Consider the following 24,883-nt stretch of genomic DNA (forward strand, 5'->3'; position numbering starts at 1 on the left):
ATATCTGCCAGGATTCATTACTTTAATGTAAATTAAGTAGAGAGTAAGAAGGATGCAAATTATTGGGACAAGCAAAACAACCGCATGGAATGAACATTAAACCCACAAACATTAACAAAACAAATGTATAGCATCCCTTCAGACAACATAATTTAATCAATTAGTTAAACATATCCCAGTCTTAAGAACAGGTTGAACAATGTTTTATTTTTCAAACAACAGTTCTGTTCAAACTTCATACAAAATATGTTGCAGTGGCACGTACAGAGATGTTGTTAGTATATGAGCTGGTCCACAGGCATCAACAGAATAGTCCAAGACGTTCTTTACTCCCCAGGTAAGAAGCTGTTATGGGTTCATGCCAGTCAAAAGTTCTTCTAATCCGCTCCTTTTCTCTAGCTGTACTAATCTGGATGTCTCAGATCAGCTCGATGGATGAAGGATGATGGGAATGACAACACTTTGGAGATGTGGTTGATCCTGGAGGGAGTAGGACCGGTCTCATCCCTCTACAATCCTACGGAGGACGGTACCCAGGGAGCCCTTGGCTATCTGGAGAGGAGTCTTCTCCTCTTTGTTTTCGATGTAGATGCTGGCTCCATGTTCAACCAGCAACTTGGCTGCCTCCACACGTTCCTCATCGCATGCCAGGTGGCTGGGGAGAACAATACATGCTGGGTTGTAAATATGAAAATGTTTCCCTTCTTAATATTCCATTCTTAAACCATTCATACCCTGAACAAGAAAAACAGACTAGACTTTTTTGACAACTGATATAACAACAGTGCTCTTATACACGTATGAGTTGATGCCAACATTGTTCTATTCCACTTCATTACTTAAGCAATAACTCACAACAGGCTGTGGTAATGTGATTATATCAAAGCCAGGGGTGTTGTCAGCCGGATACCAAACTGTCAGGCTGTGATATAATCACAAAATATCACAATCTGGAGTGAGTTATTGCTTTTATAAAACAGTTACCAAATATGGCAAAATGATAAACATCCCAGTTAAAACAGTTTATAATAACATACCATGATTAATCTTTTGTTGTTGATCTTTTTTTCTTACAAAAAAAGGTCAAAGTTCATTGTCATCTTTTACCATAATGTGTGAAGTGACATCATTATATGAAGTGTAGGTATGTACGGTTATTATACAACGGATATCAATTAATGAGATTGTGTGATTTGAGCTACCCATGTTATACGTAAATAGACAGCACACACACACACACACACACACACACACACACACACACACACACACACACACACACACACACACACACACACACACACACACACACACACACACACACACACACACACACACACACACACACACACACACACACACACACACACACACACACTTACAGTGGTGTATTGCCTTGTGAGTCCTGGATGTTGGTGGAAGCACTTTGTTTGAGAAGCAGCTGGATGAGCCGGCAATTGCCCTTGGTTGAGGCTCTGTGTAATGGAGTAGACTGCAGCTTGTCCATGACATTGGGGTCTGCTCCATTCTCCAACAACATCAGAGCTATCTACAAAGAGTTAGAGTAAGGACAGTGAAATGCTTAATTTATACTTCATTGTACGACAGTGTTGCTCATCTACAAGCTAGCAACACATCAGAACCAGGTTCAAGATGTGTCAAATTCCCATCCACTGTTGTTTACTTATACAGGACACCATACCAATTCCCCTTTTGTTTCAAATGGTGGAGTGTTTATATTTTAAACAACTTCAATGTGCATTTTGTGAAACATGATCAAACCTTGGTCTACAATCTAAGCCAACACATGTATAATTGTATATTGCAGTAAGTACAGAAAAAACGATATTACCAGTGTTCTATAAATGACTCATACCTCATATCTGTCTTTAGAAGCTGCATAATGCAGAGCAGTGCAGCCATTCTGATTGACAGAGTTCAACTGAGCTCCTTTGGATATTAGAGATCTCACTATTTCCTCTCTGCCTGCAGATGCTGCGATGTGGAGAGGAGTCCAATTGGCCTGAGAAGGAACACATGTCAATTCACAAACTACTGTGTACTTGTTTGTAGACAGGAGGACTGACCAAGTCATAGGATCAATTAAATATTACAATGTTAAACAGACACTGGTCATCAAAGCTGCTCGTTTAGTTCTAGTCACTTAACTCAATTTGGTTTGATCTATTGTGCAGAACCATAATGTTTCACTTTCAAAAGCAGTACAACTGTACATTTCATAAACTCTAATTTGGCTTATGTGAGTATTTTATATAATTTGAGGGCCACACATTATAAAGACCTTAATGTACAAATACAAAAAATGAGATGCAAATGCAGATGTGTAATAACATTTACTATAAATTAGTAACCTTAACTATGAAATGTAAAATAATTTCTGGAAGTTTAGGTGTCCCCTTCTCTTTGGTTTTCGGTGCATTGAGATTTGCATTCTTGTATAATTCTGATGATGTTTTATTAGAATAAAATGTTAATAAAAATATAGTATGAACATCTGTGTCAGTCAATTCTCACAAGTGAAGAGTGGAATACTTTAACACAGTGGTTCTCAACCCCCAGGGGGATCCCCAAGTGATTTTTGGGGGTCCCCAGATGATTTGCTTAATTTACAACATTGTTTTCTCACTCAAAAGTAAACAAACCAACATACAGTATGAGTGTATGCAGGGTATCTGCAGATTTCTACAGTGACAATTTAAAGACTTTTAAGACCTTTTTAATACCAAATTGTCAAATATTACATAAGAAAGAGGCAAACATTGTGAAAATAGACGATCTACAACAGGGGTCCTCAACAGGCGGACCGCGGTCCATGACCGGACCGCGGGACACCTCTCTGTGGACCCTGGGAAAATTATAATAAAAATAAAAAATAAAACTTTTTTTTTTTTTTTTTTTTTTTTTTACCCGAAAACCGAAATAAAGTAACAAAAACGGGGGAAAAAGTACCCGAATCCGCCAAAATTCGCGAAAAAAATCGCTGCGCGCGTGTGCATGTGCGGACCCTAGCCTTATTCAAAAACGTATTTGTGGACCTTCAAGATTTGTTGTTGAGGACCCCTGATCTACAACCTCAAGCTTGTAGATCTGAAATGTTAACGATATTTATCTGTGGAACCGAGTCACACAAAATGTAATGCCTCAACTCCTACATTCCAAGAGCTTATCAGGGTGGGGGGCCCCCAGTTCAAATATGATTATTTTGGGGGTCCCCAGTTTAAATATGATTATTTTGGGGGGTCACGGCCTGAAAAGGTTGAGAAGCACTGCTTCAACAGAATGGAGAACTGTGTGGAATATCATCCATCATCATCAACATTACATCGTCTTGCAGATTCACGTCAACTCCTAGATCCAGGAGGAAGTGCACTATGTCGCCGTGTCCAGCTGAACAGGCCCAGTGGAGAGCAGTCCTGTGGTCCTTGAACAAGAACAGACAATTAAAGACTCATTTATACTCCGTAGTATGATGATGCTGTGGCTTGCCGACAAAACAGACAAGCAGTGGTGGAAAGTAACTAAGAACATTTACTCCAGTACTGTACTTAAGTAAAATTTTGAGGTATTTTTTTACTTTACTGGAGTATTTCCAATTTTCACTTACTTTAACTTCTACTCCGCTACATCTCAGAGGCAAATATTGTACTTTTACTCCCCTATAATAATTTGAAAACTTTAGTTACTTTGTAGATTTTGATTATTACAAAACATACATTAACCACTTCAACCCTATATACATTTGGGCATTTTGAAAATAGCTCACAAGCTCACAATGCGCATTGTGAGCTTGTAGATCTGCTACTTTCAAAAGATTTTTATACATTTGAAAACTTATAATGAGACATTCTGCATAATGAGTACTTTTACTTTTGGTACTTTAAGTACATTTTGATACCAATACTTTTACTTAAGTGAATTTTGAATTCCGGACTTTTACTTGTAACAGAGTGTTTCTACATTGCAGTATTAATACTAAAAGTAAAAAAAATGTAATACTTTTTCCACCACTGCCTACAAGCTAACAACGCATTAGCATAGCTTGTATCTGTTGTGTCCACACATTAAACACATTAAGCTTTACAAAACATTCTCCAAACACACTCTACATAACAAATATAATTAATGATGTTAGGCAAGCCTTAGCTGGAAAACAACAAACGAATAAATAAATCATGTGTGGTTCTAGCATAGCGTTAAAAGGGTTCTAGCCTTGATACATGATATTATGTTTATGTCACAGTCATGGATGAACTTCAAACTGGTGTTTTCACATTCTCCCTTTTTGGCCCGGACATCTACGTAAACGTTCAGATTTCAAATATAAAGTGCTTAAATCATGGCTAAGGATGTTGCAATTATGTACGGGCCCTCAGAAGTACCCGTATCTTCCGTATTGTTCAATAAAAAGCATTTTAATCCGATCGGTGGCCATTTTTCGTATTTTCTCCATACGCTTTCAATTACGCGACCCTATTGGTTGGTAGGTGTATTGCACTCTGATACATTATAACTTTGAAAAAATGGCCACCAATCGGATTTAAATGCTTTTTATTGAACAATACGGAATATACGGGTACTTCTGAGGACCAGTACATAATTGTAACATCCGTGGCCATGGGGTGAGCACTTTATATTTGAAATCTGAACGTTTATGTAGATGTACGGGCCGTAAATGGAGAAAGTGCAAACACCAGGTTGAAGTTCATCCATGATGGTCGTGACAGACGACCGTCGTGTGATCCATGGCTAGTGTGGTTCTTGGATTATAACGTTACCTGGTCTGTTTTGAAGGCAAGCGTTTTATCTTTTAAAATGCATTCCTTTACTTGGTCAAAATGTCCCTTGTAGGCAAGATCGCAGATCTCCACATTTGAAACAGTACCCTCCATTATTATAGGTGTTTATCCTTAAGCGTTGTAATAGTTTTTATAAACTATATAAAAGGTTGTATCAGCATCTTTGCTGCAACTCTTCTTCTCGTGCAACAATGACTCGGTAAATTCAGTTGGATGCTTTACTTCCGCCTTAGAAGTTTCAGTGTTGCCATGTCTGCTTATTATAAGCGACTTTGGACTTGTTTTTCTGTAAAGTTGCTTGTAAATAATTGGTAGTTGCGGCTTGTTTCTAAAGTGTAGTTTGCTTATTTGGGCTTGTTTCTAAAGTGTAGTTGCTTATTTGGGCTTGTTTCCTAAATGGTGTTTAAAACAGTGGTTCTCAAACATTTTCATATCAAGACCCCCACATTAATATATATTTGTGGAGACCCAACCTTCTGAAAATATGTTGTGCCAGTGACTTTTTTCACGAATTTTCTTTGAAAATAACAGATCTCACAGCGTGTCGCATTGCGACACGTTGTGAACTTGTAGATCAGCAATTTTCTAATAGCCAACGAACGGGTACGGGTTAGATTAGAGCGCTCCTGTGGCCGCGTCTTTTGGGCTTGTTTTCATGGACCTAGTTGCTTATTTCTCTCGCAGAATCTGGCAACGTTGAATGTGACCCGCGGAAGTAAATACAACGTCTACTTCCTGTTGACACGGAGGGAGAAAAGGCAAGCAAGACAACTCGTAAGAACTCATACAAAGGAAAGAAAAAGCGCCACATCTCCTACTTTTGTTCGTGAATTAACAGTCTATCTGAAGTCTGGACTCATGGCGTCTGTTACACTGGTAGGTTATGTTGTTGTTTATCCCTTAGTTAGTTCTCTAATCGAGCATAGCAAGTTCAGTAGCCAGCTAGCTAGCTTGAATGGCTAAAGCTAAATAACAGTAATAGGTCTACAAGCAGGGTTGCCATGTCCTCTTATTATAAGCGACATTGGGCTTATGTTCCCTTGACGTTGCTTGTAAATATTGGTTAGTTGCGGATTGCGGTTTTTTGGTCTTGTTTCTAAATTTCAGTTGCTTATTTGGGTGTGCTTCTCAATTTTTAAATTATTTTAATCAGTGGTTCTCAAATATTTTCATGTCATGGACCCCCAAATTATTATAGTATTTGTCCCTAACCCCCATCTGAAAATGTTTTGTGCCATGGAAGCCCCCTGTACCAGATTTGTGTTCTTTCACATATTCCACATTTTAATTTTTTTAAATAGCAGATCAACAAGCTCACAACGTGTCAAAATGTAGACCTGCTATTTTCAGGTTTAAAGTGTATGGCCTAGTGCCCTAGTTTCTTTTGGGCTTGTTTTCCTAGACCTGGTTGCTTATTTCTCGCACAGAATCTGGCAACACTGTCTACAAGTTAATAGCACACACGAGGTTGGTGCAGTCATATTATAGGCATCCTTAAAACAGAACAGTATATATAACAGTGCTTGTATTTGACTTTAGCCTAGATTTATGTTTCGTTTCCATTGAGTCCGAGCTGCTACCAAACTAGGAGGAACCCAGAGTTTTTGCTTTTAATCAAGCGCATCACCTAGCAGTGGCTGACATTGTGTGGTGCCACCGATCGAAAGCCCATTCTTTTTTCCTTAGAGCTTTCCAAAAATATTTATATTAATTATTTTAAGCCTGAAACCAAGCCATCCAGGATGTTGGTGAATCTTAACCATAAAACATTTGATTCAGTGTCAAAAAATATTTTAATATTTATTATATTATATACAACTATATTAAATAAAAAACTTTTTTTTGCAGGTTTTTTTTTTTTTCTTTCACTAGGAGCCTGGATGACTTAGTTCCAGGCTTAAAATATTTTTTATAAATATTTTCGAAAATCTCTATGGGAAAAACGAATGTGCTTTCGATTTGTGGCACCACAACATAGCTGCCACTGCTATGCCCTATAGAACATTCTGACTGGGATACGTACATGACTTATCGTACTGATCGCAGTCATCCAGAATGTTCCCCTAGCTCCCTTTGTGACCTCCCCCTCTCCCCCTCCGGGATGGATGAGGTTACGGCCCCTTTCAGAACCCTGTATACGGTACCTTTTTTTGTTTTAAATTGGAACGCGTCGGGTTCCGAAAGGGGCTACGGGCTGGGCTGAGGACGGGACTGGCTAAAATACCAAATCCTTCCCCTTTTCTGAACCTTGCATCCAAAATATAAATGTAGTCCGGAAGGCCTAGTGGTCTACTGTAATTCTGTTGTTTTTCCGGAATATACTGTGTGTGTGTGTGTGTGTGTGCGTGTGTGTGTGAGTGAGCCGAGAGATTAGCAATATTTAAACATTCTGACGGGTATAAGTACGTTAGCACAAGCACCATGATTTCCCTGACTTGAGCCTGACTGACATACATTTTTATTCTTTCGCACACAAGGATTTTAGGACACATGCTGACCAGTCATGTAGGTACTCAGAAGAATTCATCAACATTTATTACGACTGCATGGACAAGAAAAGGAGGGTGAGTGTTGATTTTGTTTTGTGAGCTGGCAAATATGAACTTGTTGTCTGTCAATATGGATTAGATGCTATATGGTATTTATGTCTTTATCCTACTCTATCTCTCTCTCTGTGCCCTCTCTCTTTTTTATCATAGAATTTAACCCGACTCTACCTGGACAAAGCAACCTTGGTGTGGAATGGAAATGCAGTGGCAGGTGTGGATGCTCTGAGTGACTTTTTTGATTCCCTTCCATCCAGCGAGTTCAATGTTCAGACACTGGACTGTCAGCCTGTTCATGGTAAGAATCACTCAGCTCCCAAACCATCAACACTCAATATGGCCATGACTGTCTCTACCGTGTACATTCTTAGGAATGAGTTGTCAGTCCCTTGTGAAATTCTGGGTGAGTTGTCACTTGTCTGGCAGAATTCCCAGAGTTTACAGTAAAAGCAAAATGTATTTTACCTTTTGTAACTACGTATCTCTGTGGGAGTGGTATTTCCAAACTGGCTTTCCTGAAGAATATGTACAGGGCCAGGTTGGAGCCAGAAAATGACATGAGACTCTGTCCACCACTATAGCCAAGAAGAGAAGGACCTCCTGTAATCATACCATGGGCCACTAGTTGAGAAACAGTGCACTAAATCATTGGTTCTCTTAAGTGGTGTCTTGGTCCTTTTGCACACCTACTGAAATGGACTGATGCGCCGGACTAATGAACTTGAGAAGAGCACAAAAAATGGGGGGTATCTGCAATAAAATGTTTTTGTTGCAAGTGAAGATTGTTTGCGGACGCACCCTTTTTGCTATTTTTCGGTATTCAAAAAGAGCAAATATACAAGCTCAAAGCTTGTAGACATATTCTTTTTAAATCGTGAAAATATATTCAAATCTTTGAATATATGTTTTAATGGTGCCATGGACCATTGTTTGAGAACCAGTGTTATACAGCATTATGAGTATTTTTAAGTTCTCAATACTATAATGGAGTGTTATAAGCTGATTATAATGCATTATAAGTGTTTATAACTCATTATATAGACATGGGGTACCAAAAAACTAATCTTAGCCCACATATCCCCACCCAACACAATAGTGGTCCCCAGGTTGATTCTTAGTCAGGGTGGTGGTGATTAGAGTCCTGCAGGCCCGCCAGAGCCCGCCCACGGCCCGGCCCGGCCCGCCAAAACGGGCCGGGCTTGGGCTGATTCTGTATTTGACACACGGGCCCAGGGCCGGGCTCGGGCTGAATACCACGGGCCAGGCCCGGGCTCGGACTGATTCTGTATTTGAAAAACGGGCCCAGGGCCGGGCTCGGGCTCACAGAACATTTTGCGCAGATAATTGATCATTGAAGCCCGGCCCGGCCCGCCAAAACGGGCCGGGCTTGGGCTGATTCTGTATTTGACACACGGGCCCAGGGCCGGGCTCGGGCTGAATACCACGGGCCAGGGCCGGGCTCGGACTGTAAAATTGCGCCACCTATCGGGCCAGGGGCCGGGCCGGGCTGAATACCATGGGCCAGGGCCGGGCTTGGGCCCACATTCTCGGCCCGTGCAGGGCTCTAGTGGTGATGGTGGTGTTCACAATCAGTTGAATACCCCTGTGTTATTGCTTTATATAGCTTGGAGGGTTTTTATTAAAACAATAGATAAATCTAATCATTTGCTTTGTTTACTTGTTGGCTTATTTCTTATTTATATCAATGTTCTACCTCCACAACATTGAAACAACCACATTCACCTCTGGGGTATCTTCCTGCTCGTCACATTGATGAAGTTACTGAATGAACAGTACTTGTTATTATTGATGCATTCTTGGACCAATGGAAAAAGTATAAACTGCACTAATTTCTGGATTTCAAATTTATCTGGACAAGTAAACCTCACTCATTTATCTGGACTTCTAATTTTTTTTTTTGATTTCCTCTCCATTTGCAGAACAAGCTACTCAAGGCCAGACGACATTGCTGGTTGTGACCGGTGGACTAGTTAAATTTGAGGGGAACAAGCAGCGTTTCTTCAACCAGAACTTTCTCCTAACAGCTCAGCCTTCGACCAACAGCGACCAGCCTGTATGGAAGATTGCCAGCGACTGTTTCCGCTTTCAAGACTGGAACAGCTGATCAACATTCAAACGAGTGTCAAGTATTCTATTGTATTATGGTGTAAATTAAGGTGTTTGGCTTTGACTTTTGGTTATGTTGTTTTGTAATAAAATGTAAAACATGTTGGATAACCTTGAGTACAAAATGACATTTATTTACCACACATTTCACGATGCATGTGACCTAATGATGGAATAATTACAGAATTGTAACAGTATCACAGAACATAATTGCTAAAGTTCATGTTCCCAAAGTGTTGAGTTATTTCCACAAGACAAGACATCAAAATGACAAAAACAAAGAAAATCCTATTGAACAGATGTCACTTCAGAAAGCATTGAGACCAATTAGCCTACATTAACCAATCATTAACTGAGGTATAATATGAAAACTTTTACAGTATGCCAGTTATTACTAAAGTTTATGCTATAAAGCATTGCAATAGCTTAACATGCTTAATCTTTAATAAATAATTTAAGGTGCTCACAGAAGGACAGCAGTTTTGACAGAAGTAAGTTCTATACAACTTCGTACTAGACAGTTGAATATATTAAATATCTTCCTGAGTCATATGTTTTACACATTTGGTCTGACCGCCTCAATGCATTATGACAAAAACAAAAGTACAAAATAAAGCAATATTGTGGTTGGCCAGGATAGCACAACAGGACAGGCAACGAGAGACACAGAAATCCTTGTTTTCGAGCTTCAATCTATAGCCCATGGCTGGGTCAAATCTTTCTGTGTAAATGTGTTTAAAACACCTGGTAAACATCACATTGCAGTAACAGATCACTGTACTACTAGCCTTTTGATCTAAATGCCACCTACTTCTGCACACCTGTACTATAGGCTCAAGGCACAGTAACATCTTCATCAAAGGCCTATAGAAACCTATTTAAGTCATTAACTACTAATGTTAATATTTGATGGAATGAGTAGTAACAATGCATTAACAACAAAAAATACACTGATATATGAAATGTATCTATTACAAAACAGTACAGAGAGATTGAAGTGAATGGCAGTCGAGTGCTGTTATGGTCTCGCACCCTTTTTCCACAGAATAAGAGGTGCCATTTTGGTGCAACTCTGTGAGAATCAAAACTTTTATTCCTCTCCCAAGCAAAAGTATGGAAAGCAGCACAGTTTAGCCAAACAAGTACATCTATCTACAGTTTCAGCATTTGTGTTCAAGTCAATTGTTTGTACATTTTCGGTACACAAACGGCTTAAAAATTCAAATGGGTACCTGAAATGTTATTTACATATTTAAACAGTGGCAATAGGGAGCTCTAGGATCAACTGGCACATTTATTTACCTCCATACATTCTCTCTATATATTGGATGTAGTGGTTCTTAAGTTCTGTCCTCTTCAGCTTGAAAGCATCAGTGACGAGGCCCGTTTCAGGAGTCCAAGGCTCTGGGCTTAAATGGACCTTTATTGGGATTTCAAACCGTTGGAGTTTATCTACATGGATGAAATAAAAGATACAACAGAGAGGTTGAGATCAGTAATCATATTTTTTATTTCTAGAGAGTGTAGCTTAGATTGATAAATTATAAGCATTCAATAGCTTCTGCCTGACTGCCTTTTCTGTTAATACATAGGCTGTTGACTTAGTTTATAGTTATTGTATATCATATTGTTAATACTTTTTGAATTGTGTGTGATTACTAAATAATACAACTCCAATCATCCACATTTATCACAACACAATAGTATAATACATTTACTGCTCCTAGTATGGATGATTTCTTGTATAGTATTGTATGTCTTTATATGTCTTGATGAATTGAATACATAGGACCACAATGGAAACAAGCCCTCAGGAACTTTTGTGTTATCCTTTTAGCATTATTGTACAACTGTACCTCTATACCTTTTGCAAGCCGTTAATAAAGTATTCAATCAATCAATAGAGCTCTGCCGATTAATTGGTCGGGCTCTATTGTATCATATCGGTGCAAAACCCACATATATAAAAGGTGTACTTTAATTACAGCTCACAAACGGTAAACAGTGACTAGAAAAGATATCCATCTCAAAAATATCAGCTGGCTCTAAATCTTACTTGTAGCAGCGACTTCCTTAATCCCCTTCAGAACCTCTCTCTCCATGTCCGGGTGGGTGCAGAGCTCCTCCCATGAGCCTTCTATGCCTCTCTGCTTCGCCAGTTCCGTCAGCCACTTCTGGTTGGGCACCACAAAGCTGATCACATAGTTCTGTTCACTGCAGGGACAGGGACCAGAGAGAGAGTGACCATTAAGCTTCATTTATAGCGGTTTGTAGCCATTTCTACCGCAGTGTTTTTCCTCTAAATAGGTGTGTACAAAATGTCTGAATCATCCATGTCGCCTTCGTGTAAACACCTAGTCCACCCCCATTTCAGACCACAGCGCGCTTCTCATGCCTGTTGTCTTGCTGTATTGTGGCGGGGAAAAGTTTGTTGTTTTCTCAACTTCACATTTTTTGCAGCAGGGATAGTGGCGGTCGCTCCTCATCACAGACAATGCATTGAACCTCGCCGCTTTCACAGAACGCAAAAGCTAAATACCGCTGCTGGTGTGAATTCTGTGTTAAGCTTTGCAATCAAAGGCTTTAGCTTAAAGTATGATAATCAGGCGATGGTATAAAAAGATGGTATAAAATTATGTCCAGATGATGGCCATAGATTCACTCACCTGTTTGCATACGCACAGATGTTGTCAATTAGTGAGCAGGTCTTCAGAGCTGCCTCTACTTTCCCCAGGGACACATAGTCCCCTGCCTGCAGTTTGACCAAGTCTTTCTTACGGTCTAAACAAAACATAAAATGGATTAATCACATAAAATTATTAAATATAGTTTAAATTACTTGACTCATGAGTATGAAGAAAGTAGTAGTAGAGTAGGTCAACCGATATGAAATAATGTATGAATAATGCTTTTCAGGAGAGTCCCATCAGATTTGACAGTTTCTAACTTTGTTAGAATTAAGGCTAAATTAAATCACAATTGATATTTTCATTATTTTATTCTGTTTATTGTTTACACTACAATATAACTACCACAAAATTAGATATTGTCATCATACATATACATTTAAAAAGGACCACACAAGTGTTGTATGTTTACCCATTGACTACAAATCATGAATACTTTACATTACTAAGTAAAGCAAAGTATTATTTAATATTCATGTCACCATGATGAAGTCATAGACATTTGATTTCAATTTGTAAAACAATCATTTTCCAGGGAATATTTCGGCATTCACCATGTTCACTATGTAGGATTACTTATCTCAAGCAAGTTTCAAGTATCTGCAAGTTCATTTGTATACCATACTGAAATGAAGAAAAAACTATCTCTCGGAAGGTCAAGAAAACTGAAAATTGTCAGCAAGTATGCAGAATATGACTTCTAGACAGATGAGCTAAATGTGCAAAAACATGTGGTCCTTTTAGTATACATTTATGTGTGAGATGAATATTGTACCAAAATGCCTTGTTTAGATGTCCTTTTTGGACACCACCCCCCCTCCTTCTCTTTTATGCAATTAATTGAAACCCGATTTAGAAATTGGAGTAGTTCATATTGTGTTTTTGATTAATTGTTCAGCCCTAGATAGAATAATAGGACCAAATGAAAGTATGTTTAAAAAAAACAAAAATCATTTGACATACCCACTATTTGAAGGCAGCCATCAGGGTGGATCTCTCCTATATCACCAGTGCAGAACCACCGCTGACCATTGTCATCCTCAAAAAAGTCCTGATCATTGCTCTCACATCTGAAGTAACCCATGGTTACGTTGGGACCACCGATCAGGATCTCACCTCTGGGGAGCGGCTTGTCCTTAGTGTTATAACCACCTGAAAGAAAACAAAAAGGGCAGGGGAGGAGGGAACGTAAGTCCTGCAATATGGAAAATGTATTCTGCACTGGGACCAGATTTCGGCATTATATTATGTCCAGAAGTCTCAGCCATACCTTCAGCCCAGTCTCGGAGTCTGACCTCACAGCAAATAAGAGGGGCTCCCACACGACCCGTGCTGACGTCAGCAACTGTAACGTGTAAGAGATCAAAAATTACTGACCATTTCCATTTTAGTTTTTTTTTACTTATCATCTCCATGCTCACTTTTAGTTACTCTTACCCTCTGTGATGGTGCCGGCGCCACAGGTCTCAGTAAGTCCATAGCCTTGGCCCACAGGACAACAGAAACAGACATTCATGAATCTCTGTGTTGCCGAGGACAGAGGCGCTCCTCCCGAGAGCATCATCCTCACCCGTCCTCCAAGCAGAGATCGCACCTTACGAAACAGCCTATAGAGACAGATTAGACAGAGGTCATTTAAGTGGCCTTAACCCATTCAATCCGGGAACGCATCTGTGTCATTCTAAGATTTCTTTGGCTATTAAAAAATGTAGTTGTCTGACAACGTAGGTTCGGGAGTAGAGACCACCCTCTGCTTATCACGGCCACTCCCCGTTCTCAATCGCTTCCCCATCTACCACACTTGCCTTCACTCATTAGCCACTCCCCATTCACGATCAACTGCCTCCACTCACCACAGCCAATCCTTGTCGCAATCACCACAGTATAAATACACCTGCCATCTCTCGACCAGCTTGTTCTGCTTCACAGCAGACCAAACATGGGTCATGAGTATTGCGCTTGTAGATCGGCTATTTCTGCATTTCATTGCTTTCAATTTGTCATCCACCTCCACCCCAACCTCCTCCGTCCTTCTCGATTCTCGCTCTCCTTCCTTCAGTTTCTTTTTCTATTCTCTAGGAATCCAGGTGAGGCAGTGATGGAGCAGAGACGCCCGACCGCTCCCCGAGTAGAGCAACGATGGCCGTCGGCTCCTGAGACTACGCCCCCACCCTGAGTCTCGCCCTAACCTCGGGTTCCTCATCCCATTCCACATTCATCTCATTTCGTTTCAATAAACTGTTAAACTTAAGTAGAGGTGTGGTCTCTTACTAGTGAAATAGCAGATATAAAAGCTCATAGCTTCGCATCGAGTGCCGCACTACAAGCTTGTAGATCTGCTATTTTAGAAAAATCGTGAAAATGTGTGCAAATCTTGAAAATGTGTGCAAATCTTTGATATATATTTTGTGATATATATTTGCAACTCAAATCTTAGCTTCTGAGGATTCTACAAATGTCTTCTAAATCTTCTAAATCTTACTTTTTTTTAACGTATGTTGCAATAATATCAGTGGTTCTCAGACGCCAAAATTATATGCATTTGGCCGCAGACCCCCATCTCTAAATATTTTGTTCCAGGGACCCCCAGAAGCAAAGATTTGAGTTAAAAATGTATATATATTCAAAGATGTGCACACATTTTCACGATTTCCTTCCAAAAAAAAGCCAAAGTAATCGTAAAATGACACAGATGCGTTCCCGGTCTTAATGGATTAAATGTTTGAATGCCCGAGGAATGGGTTCTTCATTAGATTATGATAGTTAAATAGAGTAACTAAATTCTATTGTAGTGGTTCTAAGTAGAACACTACACACATTCTCTGTACCCTGTGGCCAACATAACCAGGACGGAATGGGCTCTTACGCATTGCAGAGTGGTGCATCGTAGCCGTTCTTGATCTGCTCCAGTTTATAGTTGTAGGCCAGATTAAACAGCGTCCTCTGAAAGTAACTCATCTCTTGCACTTTACTCATCACAGTCTTGTTGATGCGATCCATGATTTCCTGGTTGGGAGAAGATAAACAGTGACTGGAGTGATTGATATGAGCTGAGAACAGGGAGGACACAGAACATGGAACAGAGTAATCAAAGGCAAGAAGCAGAGGAATGAGCAAGGGTACGAACCGGTACGGCTGCCATAAGGGTGGGTTTGAGCACAGAGCTGTCTCCTTTACTTCCCCTCTTTATCTTGGTGGACTGGAAACGACAAGAGAAACATATTACTAATAAATACAAGTGAATGTATATAGAATATCCTTCTATGGGAATCGATGTATATACTTCTTGCCTCTATGCGAGTTGTACACTTCATTTTGCACTCAATTCAACAAGTGCAAATGTATTATTTATTGATACAAGTCTAATTGCATTGTGGAATGTATGCTAATACCCTCTGTATACACCTTTTAATTATTTTCTTTTAATCTCAAACACTGCTATACCAGCCTCTACAATCTATAGGGTAAATTATACAGTATATTGCCATTTAATTTGTAATGGTGTACATTCTATATTTCACATTGTACTCAAGCAATGATTTAAAGGAAAGTAGAAATAGCTACACTTATTATGTTTATTCAATAGTTGGAAATAATTGAACATCGTGCTGTTGTCAGTGTAATTTGTACCTGGTCTGACAGCGTCTGAGGGGAGGAGTAGCCAATTCGACAGCCATATGTCACACAGGAGATCTCCGCTGTCATTTCCAGAACATGAGCCAGGGGCAGGTAGGCGATGTATGTATCCTTGGGCCTGGCAGAACACACAGTCAAGCTTCATTTATACTCCATCGCACAATGTGTATAAGTTAGGCTTTTACTTTATGCATCTCCCGACAGAGACGGGTAATTGCAACAATGTCTGAACTACAATAAAGGAAGACGGTGGCAGCATCTAGTGTACAATCTGGTGCGCCATCTGCTTTAAATAACTATCAACCGGTAGGTGTCCTACGCAACTGCAATCATGGTCTACATTTCTCTACATTATAAAATCATCGAGTCTCTGGTGCAATTCCTGGTCGGCCGGCCGGACCATTTGCTGCATGTCATTCCCCTACTTTCTCCACATTTTCTGTCTCTTCTCTGCTATGACTGTCATAGACTGCCCCCCAAAAATAGTTTTATTCATTGATTTACTCTCGACTGATTTATACTTAGTTGCACGCTGGTGTTGCATGCCGTAAATAGCAGATCTACCAGCTCACAATGCTTCGCGGTAGTAATACGCTGTGAGCTGGTAGATCTGCTATTTACGGAGCACGACACCAGCACACAACTAAGTATCAATCAGGCTTTAGTTGCTTTGTTGCTGTAGACGCTACATTAAGAGTCAATTGTACATTATAGTAAATTATTATTATTATAGTCATAACTGATGCTCACCCTAGTCCTGGGATGCGCTCACATTGGCCGGTCATTCCAGCGATCAGGTTGCTGTGGACAATCATGACCCCCTTGGGTCTGCCTGTGGAACCGCTGGTGTACATTACCACAGCCAGGTCTGAGGGCTGTGGCCTGACCACTGCCGTGCTCACTGTGGGACAAACAGTCATTAACATTTTCACCACTTAAGCCCTATACACTTTGTCATACAATTAACCCATTGAGACCTGAAGCTGATTCTACATGTCTCCTAAATTCCAACAGTTTTCTGAAAAACCTATGTTTCTATGTCAGTGGTGCTCAATCTTTTTCATGTCAAAGACCCCCAAAATGATATGTATTTGGCCGCGGACCCCCATCAAAATATTTTGTTCCAGGGACCCCCAGAAGCAAAGAATAGAGTTAAAAATGTTCGCTTTAAAAATATTTATATTCAAATATTTCACACATTTTCACGATTTTTCAAAAATAGCAGATCTACAAGTTCTATGAGCTTGTATATCTGCTATTTTTGAATAGCCAAAGTGTACAATTATGCTTTTTAGCTCAAATCTAAAAATTACACAGTTCCAGGTCTTAAAGGGTTAATACCCAAAATAGACGAGCTTGTAGATCTGCTTTTTTTTATGTTGAAGTGTTTATTTTAAAAAAAATTGCCTATAATGACTTGCCCCAAATAGGGACGAAGTGGTTTTAATGCTATGTTTGCACTCTCAACTTATGTTATGCAATTATAATGTGAAATGCAAAGTATGATGGTTATGCCATTTTTTATTGCATACCAGCTCAACTAGCTTTTTTTGTTCTTTTAGGCAACGGTATCTGGTACGTTTTTGGCATCACTTTGGTCGAGGTTCCAAGCGAGCTGAGGCAATACCAAAAGGTGACATGAAAAAACTGCAGACTACTAAGAGAATCGTCACTAGCAGACTCCTTTATACTGCATGGAGGCTCCCGAATACCGTTGTAATAATATTGGAGGTTTGACCAGCACCCCAGTATTACATTTAACCTGTATCCGTTTGCCCGTTATCTGTACTGATTCACTCTCATCTTCGTAAGCATACAGATATGCTTGTGACACCATGCTCTAGTACTTTATCAAAGACACTGCAGGCCCAAAACATATGAGATGTCACTGTGACTGCTCAACTCATCTACTTTAGAACATTAGAACACCACGTAGATTAGATCACCTAGATAATAATATGTATCTTTCCCTTTATCACATGGCTGATTGCCCAGCACTTCTGATCCTGTGCTGTCCATGTCTATCTCTGTCACTCATGACGATAGATAGACAAGGACAGGGACAGTTTGACCCGTCCCGCACGCCAGTGTATCTTAGGCTTGACCAGTATCTGTACTGATTCACTCTCATCAGACCTGTATTTGTTTGACCGGTAACTGTACTAAATATTAAATAATCTTCAATAATATATTACAACAGTAATATTTGCGAGCCATTCTTTTGCTTCATGATTCTGCCGTTTTGCAGTTTGTTGTTTGTTTCACAACCAAGCTCACACACTATACTACTCACTGTTTTCAGGCTTGGCCCCCAGCTCATTGACAGCCTGCATGCTGTGGAGGGTGAGCCCTGCTGGGTACACTTCAGTGCTTACTCTCTTCTGGTCCACATAGATCACATGTTTCAATTTTGGGATCTGTGCGAGCACACTCTGTACAGAGAGAAGAAACGAGGACAGAACAGATATCACTACAAGACCCAACATCACACGATAAACTTTCCCTTGTAGACATCAGCATCAGATTTGAGCCTAGCTAGAGGATATCGGATCTGTTGCTGATGGTTTCAGTGGTCAACCATCTTTTACGGAATATTTCGTGATTTCTTACTATCGTGTTGAGATTTTATCATATTCAGAGAAGTGACGTGTGTTGTAATCATGTAAGGCTGCGTCCGTGCATTGCACAGGAGGCCATACAAAAATATAGTTCTTGGTTTCTACCCAATCTGGGAACCCATCGGCAAAAAAAAAAGCTGGCTGCTGAATCTTGAGAGATTAGTTTCTACCTAATTGCTCATGTTCCCTATGAGCAAGCTACAAATTCATACTGCATCCATTAGACCAGAGGTTCAAGATGTTATTGTCAAAATACATAAACTTCAATAACATGGACCAAATTTTCAAAATGCTATGATTCAGGGCTGTTTGTCATCTCCCCGTTACCGTCAACCACACCCAGGCTCTAACACACTAAGGCCTTTGTAATGACTAATATTTAAAGAGGCTACTGTAGCCAAACAATTAAATGTTGGTTCAAATGTATAAATGTGATCATTGTTGCAAGTGTCAGATTAGGATCTTCGAAGCTGAAACCAGACACCAGCTTGAAACCCCAAAGTACACTGACAAAGACGACAGAACAATAACGAAACTGTGCTATCCTATTCAAATGAGCCTCTGTGGATGCTACATTCGGCTGCTCCGAAGCAATTTGCATTTTAACTACCGACTCGGCCATGGACCAGCACAGTACAGTAGTCACATTGACATGAGTCAATCAGTATCTTTCTAAATAATAACTATGAATAAATGCGTCCCCTTTTGTTGTTGTTTGGGTAGTGGCCAAGTACATTTGCACATACCCGGAATTTGTCCTCTGCATTTAACCCATCCTAACTATTAAGGAGCAGCAGGCAACCGTGGAACAGCACCTAGGGAGCAGTTGGGGTCGAGTGTCTTGCTCTAGGACACTTCAACACCAAGTTGGACCCGGGAGGTTTAAAAAGGTACACTGTGCAAATGTTGTCCACCCAAGTTGTGATCCCCAAGTAAACATTGTAGCGAACAGATTTATTTCACTTTACAAATGCTGTATGAGGTAATCTTTCAACATCCTTATTGCTTGGGGTCCAACAACATACACAGATCACACTTGAGTGAAACTGTTGGTGTGTTAGTTCGCTGATGTGGATGGTTGTCTCTCTCACCTTCAGTTTAGTCTCAAGCAGCTCAACGCTGGTGACGAGATGTGTGACTCCGGTTTCGTTCAGTCCAAATGCCACTGCATCTTCTCCAAGGGTGGCATAAAATGTCACCACTGTAGAGTGAAAACAGATTAATGAGTAAAAGCAGCAGCCATAAAACAGTGCGCAGTTCAATTACTGCTACGTTAGTAATAATAAAGTTTACATCCTTACAGGGAAAGTTGCGTCTAAAGCAGGCCTGCGCGGTGATCATCCACTCTGCTCTGGTCTCACAGAAGATGGCCACTTTGCTTTTAGGTTGCTGTCCCAACGCTGCCAGTCCACTACCAAACTGGTTGACCAGAGTGTCGACGTCCTGGTAGGACAGCCAGCCATACTCTCCCAAGATCAGCTGGGAGGGGGGGGAAAAGGTACTTTATTAGACATTTGTCCTCAAATTAATCATGGTTACTGTGAAAGTGTTGTTATGCACCACTTACACTCAATACCAATAATAACCAATACTTTTATGTAGTATATGTTATTAATTTACAGTTTTGTTGTTTATTTTCTAATATACCTTATTTCTTGCATCGTATACAGAAGATACATTTTTGAATGATGCTGAAATTAATGTTGATTGCACAACTGATGGCCTCCCCCCCTTCTAAGTGTTGATTGACCCTGCTATTGTGTTAAATTATTTGCTTGGCTCCATGATTGGACCATGTTCTCTGTGTTGCCCCATATTGCATGGGGAATTTCCCTTGTTTGTGCAGATGCCCGATAAAAGGTCCAATGACCAAAACAAATCAATCAAAGTGTCTGTAGGCTAAGATAGTGTACAGGACTACACTTGTCTAACATTAAATGATCTCAATAACCCATGAATTGTCTCTGAAGGAAATGTTCTAAATACAACTCTCTGAAAGACGGGATTGAATCGATTGCGTACCTTTTTAAATACTTTACCATTGGGCTGTGGCTCGTTCTCTTCACTGAGGACGTCCCTGGTGCCGAGGCAGTGTGATGGTCCAAAACGTTGCACAGCATGTTCGAACAGTTTATCCAGGGTGTCCTTGCCTGGGAAGTCCTCACTGGCCAGGGATTCAAAGTGGTCCACAGAGCGATAGGGCCCCTCTGCGCAGCCCGAAGTGGAGTAGGCCTTGGCCCGTTTTGACTGGGACCGCCTCTGCCCAGCATGGGTGATGTAGTACCAGGGGAGGAAGGACAGGAAGGAGTACAACCACACCAGGAGGTGAAGTGGGAGCAGGAGGACGGAGTGGAGAACAGAGTCTGACTGGGGACCCATGGTGTTCACTGGAGGCACTTCAGTACCAACAGAACCGTACGGCCGGGTTTTGGGCGATGGACTGGATTTGAGGAGCAGGGAGGTTCCTCAGAGAGAACTTGACGAATAACCTGACAGGTCCACACAGGACTGGAGGACAGGACGTGGTTTTAAAGCTCTCAAATTAATAGATCCAGCTGTCCTTCATGCACCAAATAACACTCAGATCTAAAACTGGAATAAAACACAAAAGAAAAAACAATAATGACATTTTTACTACATAAACATTTAACAGATTCTCTAATCCAATTAAGAGCTACAAAGTAACTAGGATAAACATCAAAGAAAAGGAGATGCAGCATTTCTTATCCAATTATCTTCATTTGTGGTGTTTATCGTCACATGTTGTCAGCTCTGAGAAGAGGAAGTGGTGAGTAAGGTTTCTGAAGAGTAAGATCCATTCAATACGCAGCCAACTCAAACTGAGGACTAAGCTCATTTACAAAGCTTGTATTATATTTATATTCACCCTTTCATTTGTTCCACACCATTTTCCTGACAGCAGCATGTTGTGACTTGAAAGACTATAGTGACTATGCCGACAAAGACCTGTATTCAGTGCTAGTCGCCCTCATACATACACACCACATATTTGTACTAAGGGTGTGTGTGTCTATCAATAATGCAGACTTATTTCCTCCCCTTGTATTTCTCAATAATCTCTGAAGCAATGTTCCAAAGGAAGGCAGTTACCTACGTACTTAAACTTAATGTGTATGACTGTCGAGATGACAGGGTGCTAGAAGAATGGTAAAGATACAGCCCTACTGTCCAGAGTCAGACCAACTGCTGGCCAATAGCATGACGAGGATGACAGACAAACAATGACATCAACATGCTGGCCAATGTCCAACATGATAAGGATCACAGATGACCAATGACATCACCATTCAGGTCACCCCACTCGCTCGGTGGTCAGTGAGACGTGTCATTCTGGGTCGACCTCGATCTGCACATAACCTCTAAACCTAGATAATGGTGCAAGGCGACTATAGAGGGCAGTGAGAGTCGGATGATACATTTTAGTTCTCTGTGGTTTAAACGTGAAGTCAAATTACAGAGCCAGGATGAACACTGGAAGGGTACAGGAATGCACAATGTTGGGAAGAATTATGGACCACCCGTCTTCCTGTGTGCGATGCACTTCAAACTTGACTGACATTATACAAATAAAAAGCATAATGTATATCCTGAAATATAACAGGATGAAATGAACATTGAGAAAATTACATTCCTATTCAGTGTCTTGAATAGAGATGATGTAATCGTAAGATAGCAAGCACATAGTATAATAAAACATGAATAAACTCTTAAATTAAATGTAATGGCATCCTTAGAATGTCTGATCTCAAGAAAAGTATATTGGTTTGGTGACTGAGCCACTCTGATAACCATGATCCGATGAAGTTGGTGACCCACCTGAAAATGTATGTTCTGATCATTAAAGAGCTGGAGAGAGAGATGGTGAGACTCTTGGTACTGAACAAACACTCTTTAGAGGTTTAACTAAAGTTGTGATTACTTCTTTTTTTTTAAACCAACCGATATCACTTCAATCTACATTTAAGTTGAATATTATAACTTTCTACATATATTCTGGCTATATTTTTTTAAGGTATAAGAGCAGTGTTTCTTACTTAAACATAATCATTACTAGCAGTGGTGGAAAAATACTCAAATGTTTTACTTAAGTAAAAGTATCAATACTGCAAAGTAGAAATACTCTACTGTTAAGTAAAAGCCCGGAATTCAAAATTTACTTGAGTAAAACTACAAAAGTATTGGTATCAAAATGTACTTTAAGTACCTAAAGAAAAAAGTACTCATTATGCAGAATGTCCCAGTTTTCAAATGTATAAAAATCTTTTGAAAATAGCAGATCTTCAAGCTCAGCTATGTAGTTACATAGTTACACATCACTGATACTAGGAAATGCTCTGTCTAGTTCTACAGTCCACATGGTTAATTAGGATCTCATGTCTAGACGTTATATTGCAGCATCACAGGATCGATCATGTAAGATCGCATTCATAAATCACATTTCCAGCGGTCGTTGATCCCATTTAAATTCACAAATCAAATTGTCTTAAAAATATATATAAGCTACAATGAAGACAGAGGCCACACGTTGCTTTCATCATGTAGCGACGATGCTACCCAAGATCATGACTGGAAACGTAAATCCGTTTAAATGCGATCCAGATCAATTAACTCGATCTACTATAATGGGATCACGTTTGTAATCAGATTACAGTGAGTGACCTGACAGGCAGGTCAAATTCTTACCTTGAAGCGGCCGTTGGAACCCGGGTCTAACGGTTACTGGGTCTCCTGCCAGTGACTGGAGAAATGACCGAAAGTAACCCTTTCTAAGGCACTAGGAACCGGAAGTGTCACGTCATCTGATTCCATATTTCTAGACCAATGAGAAGCCTCCCTGAACTGTTTTCTTTTTTTTCTTTTTTCTATTTTCTTTTTACACAGCTTGAGTTTCATGTTGTGTCAAAGGAAATGACGTCATTTAATGTTCTGGTTCTTTCGTTGTTATTATTTCTTTCCATTCCCTTTTCATTCCTTTAAGGCTACGTACCCCAGGCCTGCCAACATCCGAGAATCTGAGAATGTATTATTTAGTTTATTATTTTTAAATGGGGGTGGGGGGGGGGGAGTTCCTGTGTTCTGGTGAATTGTGGTAGTTTGATACTTTTATCAGGCTTGCTTTCACTGTAAAATGATGGGTACAATTTTACATTTCATCCACTAAAAAACTTTATGTCTGAAGCAATTATTGATTGATTGATTGATTGATTGATTGAATACTTTATTTAGAAGATTGCAGAGAAAAAGCACATGGAAGTACAGTTTACAATACAAGGTCAGCTAAAATGGATCGCTCATAAAAGCCGCAATGGCTTGTTTCAAATGAGATCCCCACGTACTCAATTGGAGACATTAATGAATAGACAGATACACACTACTAATATACACTAATATACACTAATATACACACGACTAATTAAAGACCCATCTTTAATAATAACCATTCATTACTTAAACTTGAATATCTCGCTATGATTGCATGGACTGACCACACAACCCCCAGACCTCCCCTAGAAACTTTTTAACAGACTAGATGTAATTTCCTGTGTTCTGGTGAATTTTGGGAGTTTGATATCAAATCAGACTCCTGCAGAATCCAGGAGAGTTGGCAACCCTGACATACCCACACACCACAAAGACACCCATGTACCTGTCAAACTACTTCACGCCCACAAACACAACACCAGGGAGAGCTCCCCAAATAACGTTCAACACAGATTTGGTTCAAACAAGGGGTTACATTGGTACTACTGCTATGCCACCAAAATATGGAATGCCCTGCCAACAGTCATAAAAAAGTGTGAATCCTTACTCTCCTTCAAAACCGCTAAAAGAGCAATTCGGAACGGGCCCTGTAAAAAGTCCAAGCTTATAACCAGAAATGCCCCCATAAATGACTTTAACTTCATTAAATAGTTGGGGGGCAAAGTTCTTAAAAGGTATGTGAGAATAACATGGACTAATCTGACTTGACAAAACAAAATGTATAAAAATTAATCTGAAAAGCATGTACACTAGAATATTACAAATATTAAATACAAAACAATAATACAGCCAACACAGGGAACACAGACCTGATGGAGAGCCCTTGGTTGAGGTCCCTCAGCCAGCCCTATGTTCCCTCAACCCTGTCCCCTCAGCCCTGTATTCCCATAGCACCTATGCAAATCCAAATTGGGCCCCATGTTCACCTCTAAATCAACATCGAAAAACCCAAGGAGCTGCTGGTGGATTACTGGCGGAGCAAGAGGGCCCCCAACTTAAAGGGACTACACCATGAATTTAAAAAATAATAATAATATTTAATATCATATTGTTTATGTCCCTCAAACGTTTTTCAAAAGGTTTGAGCCTAAATCAAGCCTCAGATATACTCATTCCAACTAACTTCTCTCTGGCTTATAAAGCACTTTCACCTGCAATACCACATTGTC

At 40.1% G+C, this 24,883-nt stretch overlaps 3 protein-coding genes across 3 annotated transcripts; 1 reads left to right on the forward strand and 2 right to left on the reverse strand.

Moving 5' to 3' along the window:
- Position 1: 1 nt before the first annotated feature.
- LOC308076620 (uncharacterized protein) lies at positions 2-5,037 on the reverse strand. Its single transcript, XM_080417043.1, has 5 exons — positions 4,797-5,037; positions 3,344-3,442; positions 1,877-2,023; positions 1,383-1,549; positions 2-655 (listed from the first exon to the last, which is right to left on the reverse strand). The coding sequence occupies exons 1-5, from the start codon at positions 4,908-4,910 to the stop codon at positions 502-504; spliced, it is 681 nt and encodes a 226-aa protein (XP_080273169.1). The 5' UTR covers positions 4,911-5,037; the 3' UTR covers positions 2-501.
- A 525-nt stretch (positions 5,038-5,562) lies between these two features.
- Positions 5,563-9,601, forward strand: nxt2 (nuclear transport factor 2-like export factor 2). The gene is made up of 4 exons (XM_080416755.1): positions 5,563-5,693; positions 7,295-7,381; positions 7,517-7,661; positions 9,304-9,601. The coding sequence occupies exons 1-4, from the start codon at positions 5,676-5,678 to the stop codon at positions 9,486-9,488; spliced, it is 435 nt and encodes a 144-aa protein (XP_080272881.1). The 5' UTR covers positions 5,563-5,675; the 3' UTR covers positions 9,489-9,601.
- acsl4a (acyl-CoA synthetase long chain family member 4a) lies at positions 9,599-23,223 on the reverse strand. Its single transcript, XM_080416753.1, has 15 exons — positions 23,136-23,223; positions 20,454-21,023; positions 19,733-19,910; positions 19,523-19,632; positions 18,107-18,245; positions 16,564-16,714; positions 15,808-15,931; positions 15,305-15,376; positions 15,044-15,183; positions 13,615-13,784; positions 13,448-13,522; positions 13,141-13,329; positions 12,157-12,271; positions 11,547-11,704; positions 9,599-10,942 (listed from the first exon to the last, which is right to left on the reverse strand). The coding sequence occupies exons 2-15, from the start codon at positions 20,808-20,810 to the stop codon at positions 10,785-10,787; spliced, it is 2,136 nt and encodes a 711-aa protein (XP_080272879.1). The 5' UTR covers positions 20,811-21,023; positions 23,136-23,223; the 3' UTR covers positions 9,599-10,784.
- Between the last annotated feature and the right edge of the window lie 1,660 nt (positions 23,224-24,883).

The sequence above is a fragment of the Gymnoscopelus braueri genome, assembly GCF_963280865.1.
Source record: "Gymnoscopelus braueri genome assembly, chromosome: 20".
NCBI lineage: Eukaryota > Metazoa > Chordata > Actinopteri > Myctophiformes > Myctophidae > Gymnoscopelus > Gymnoscopelus braueri.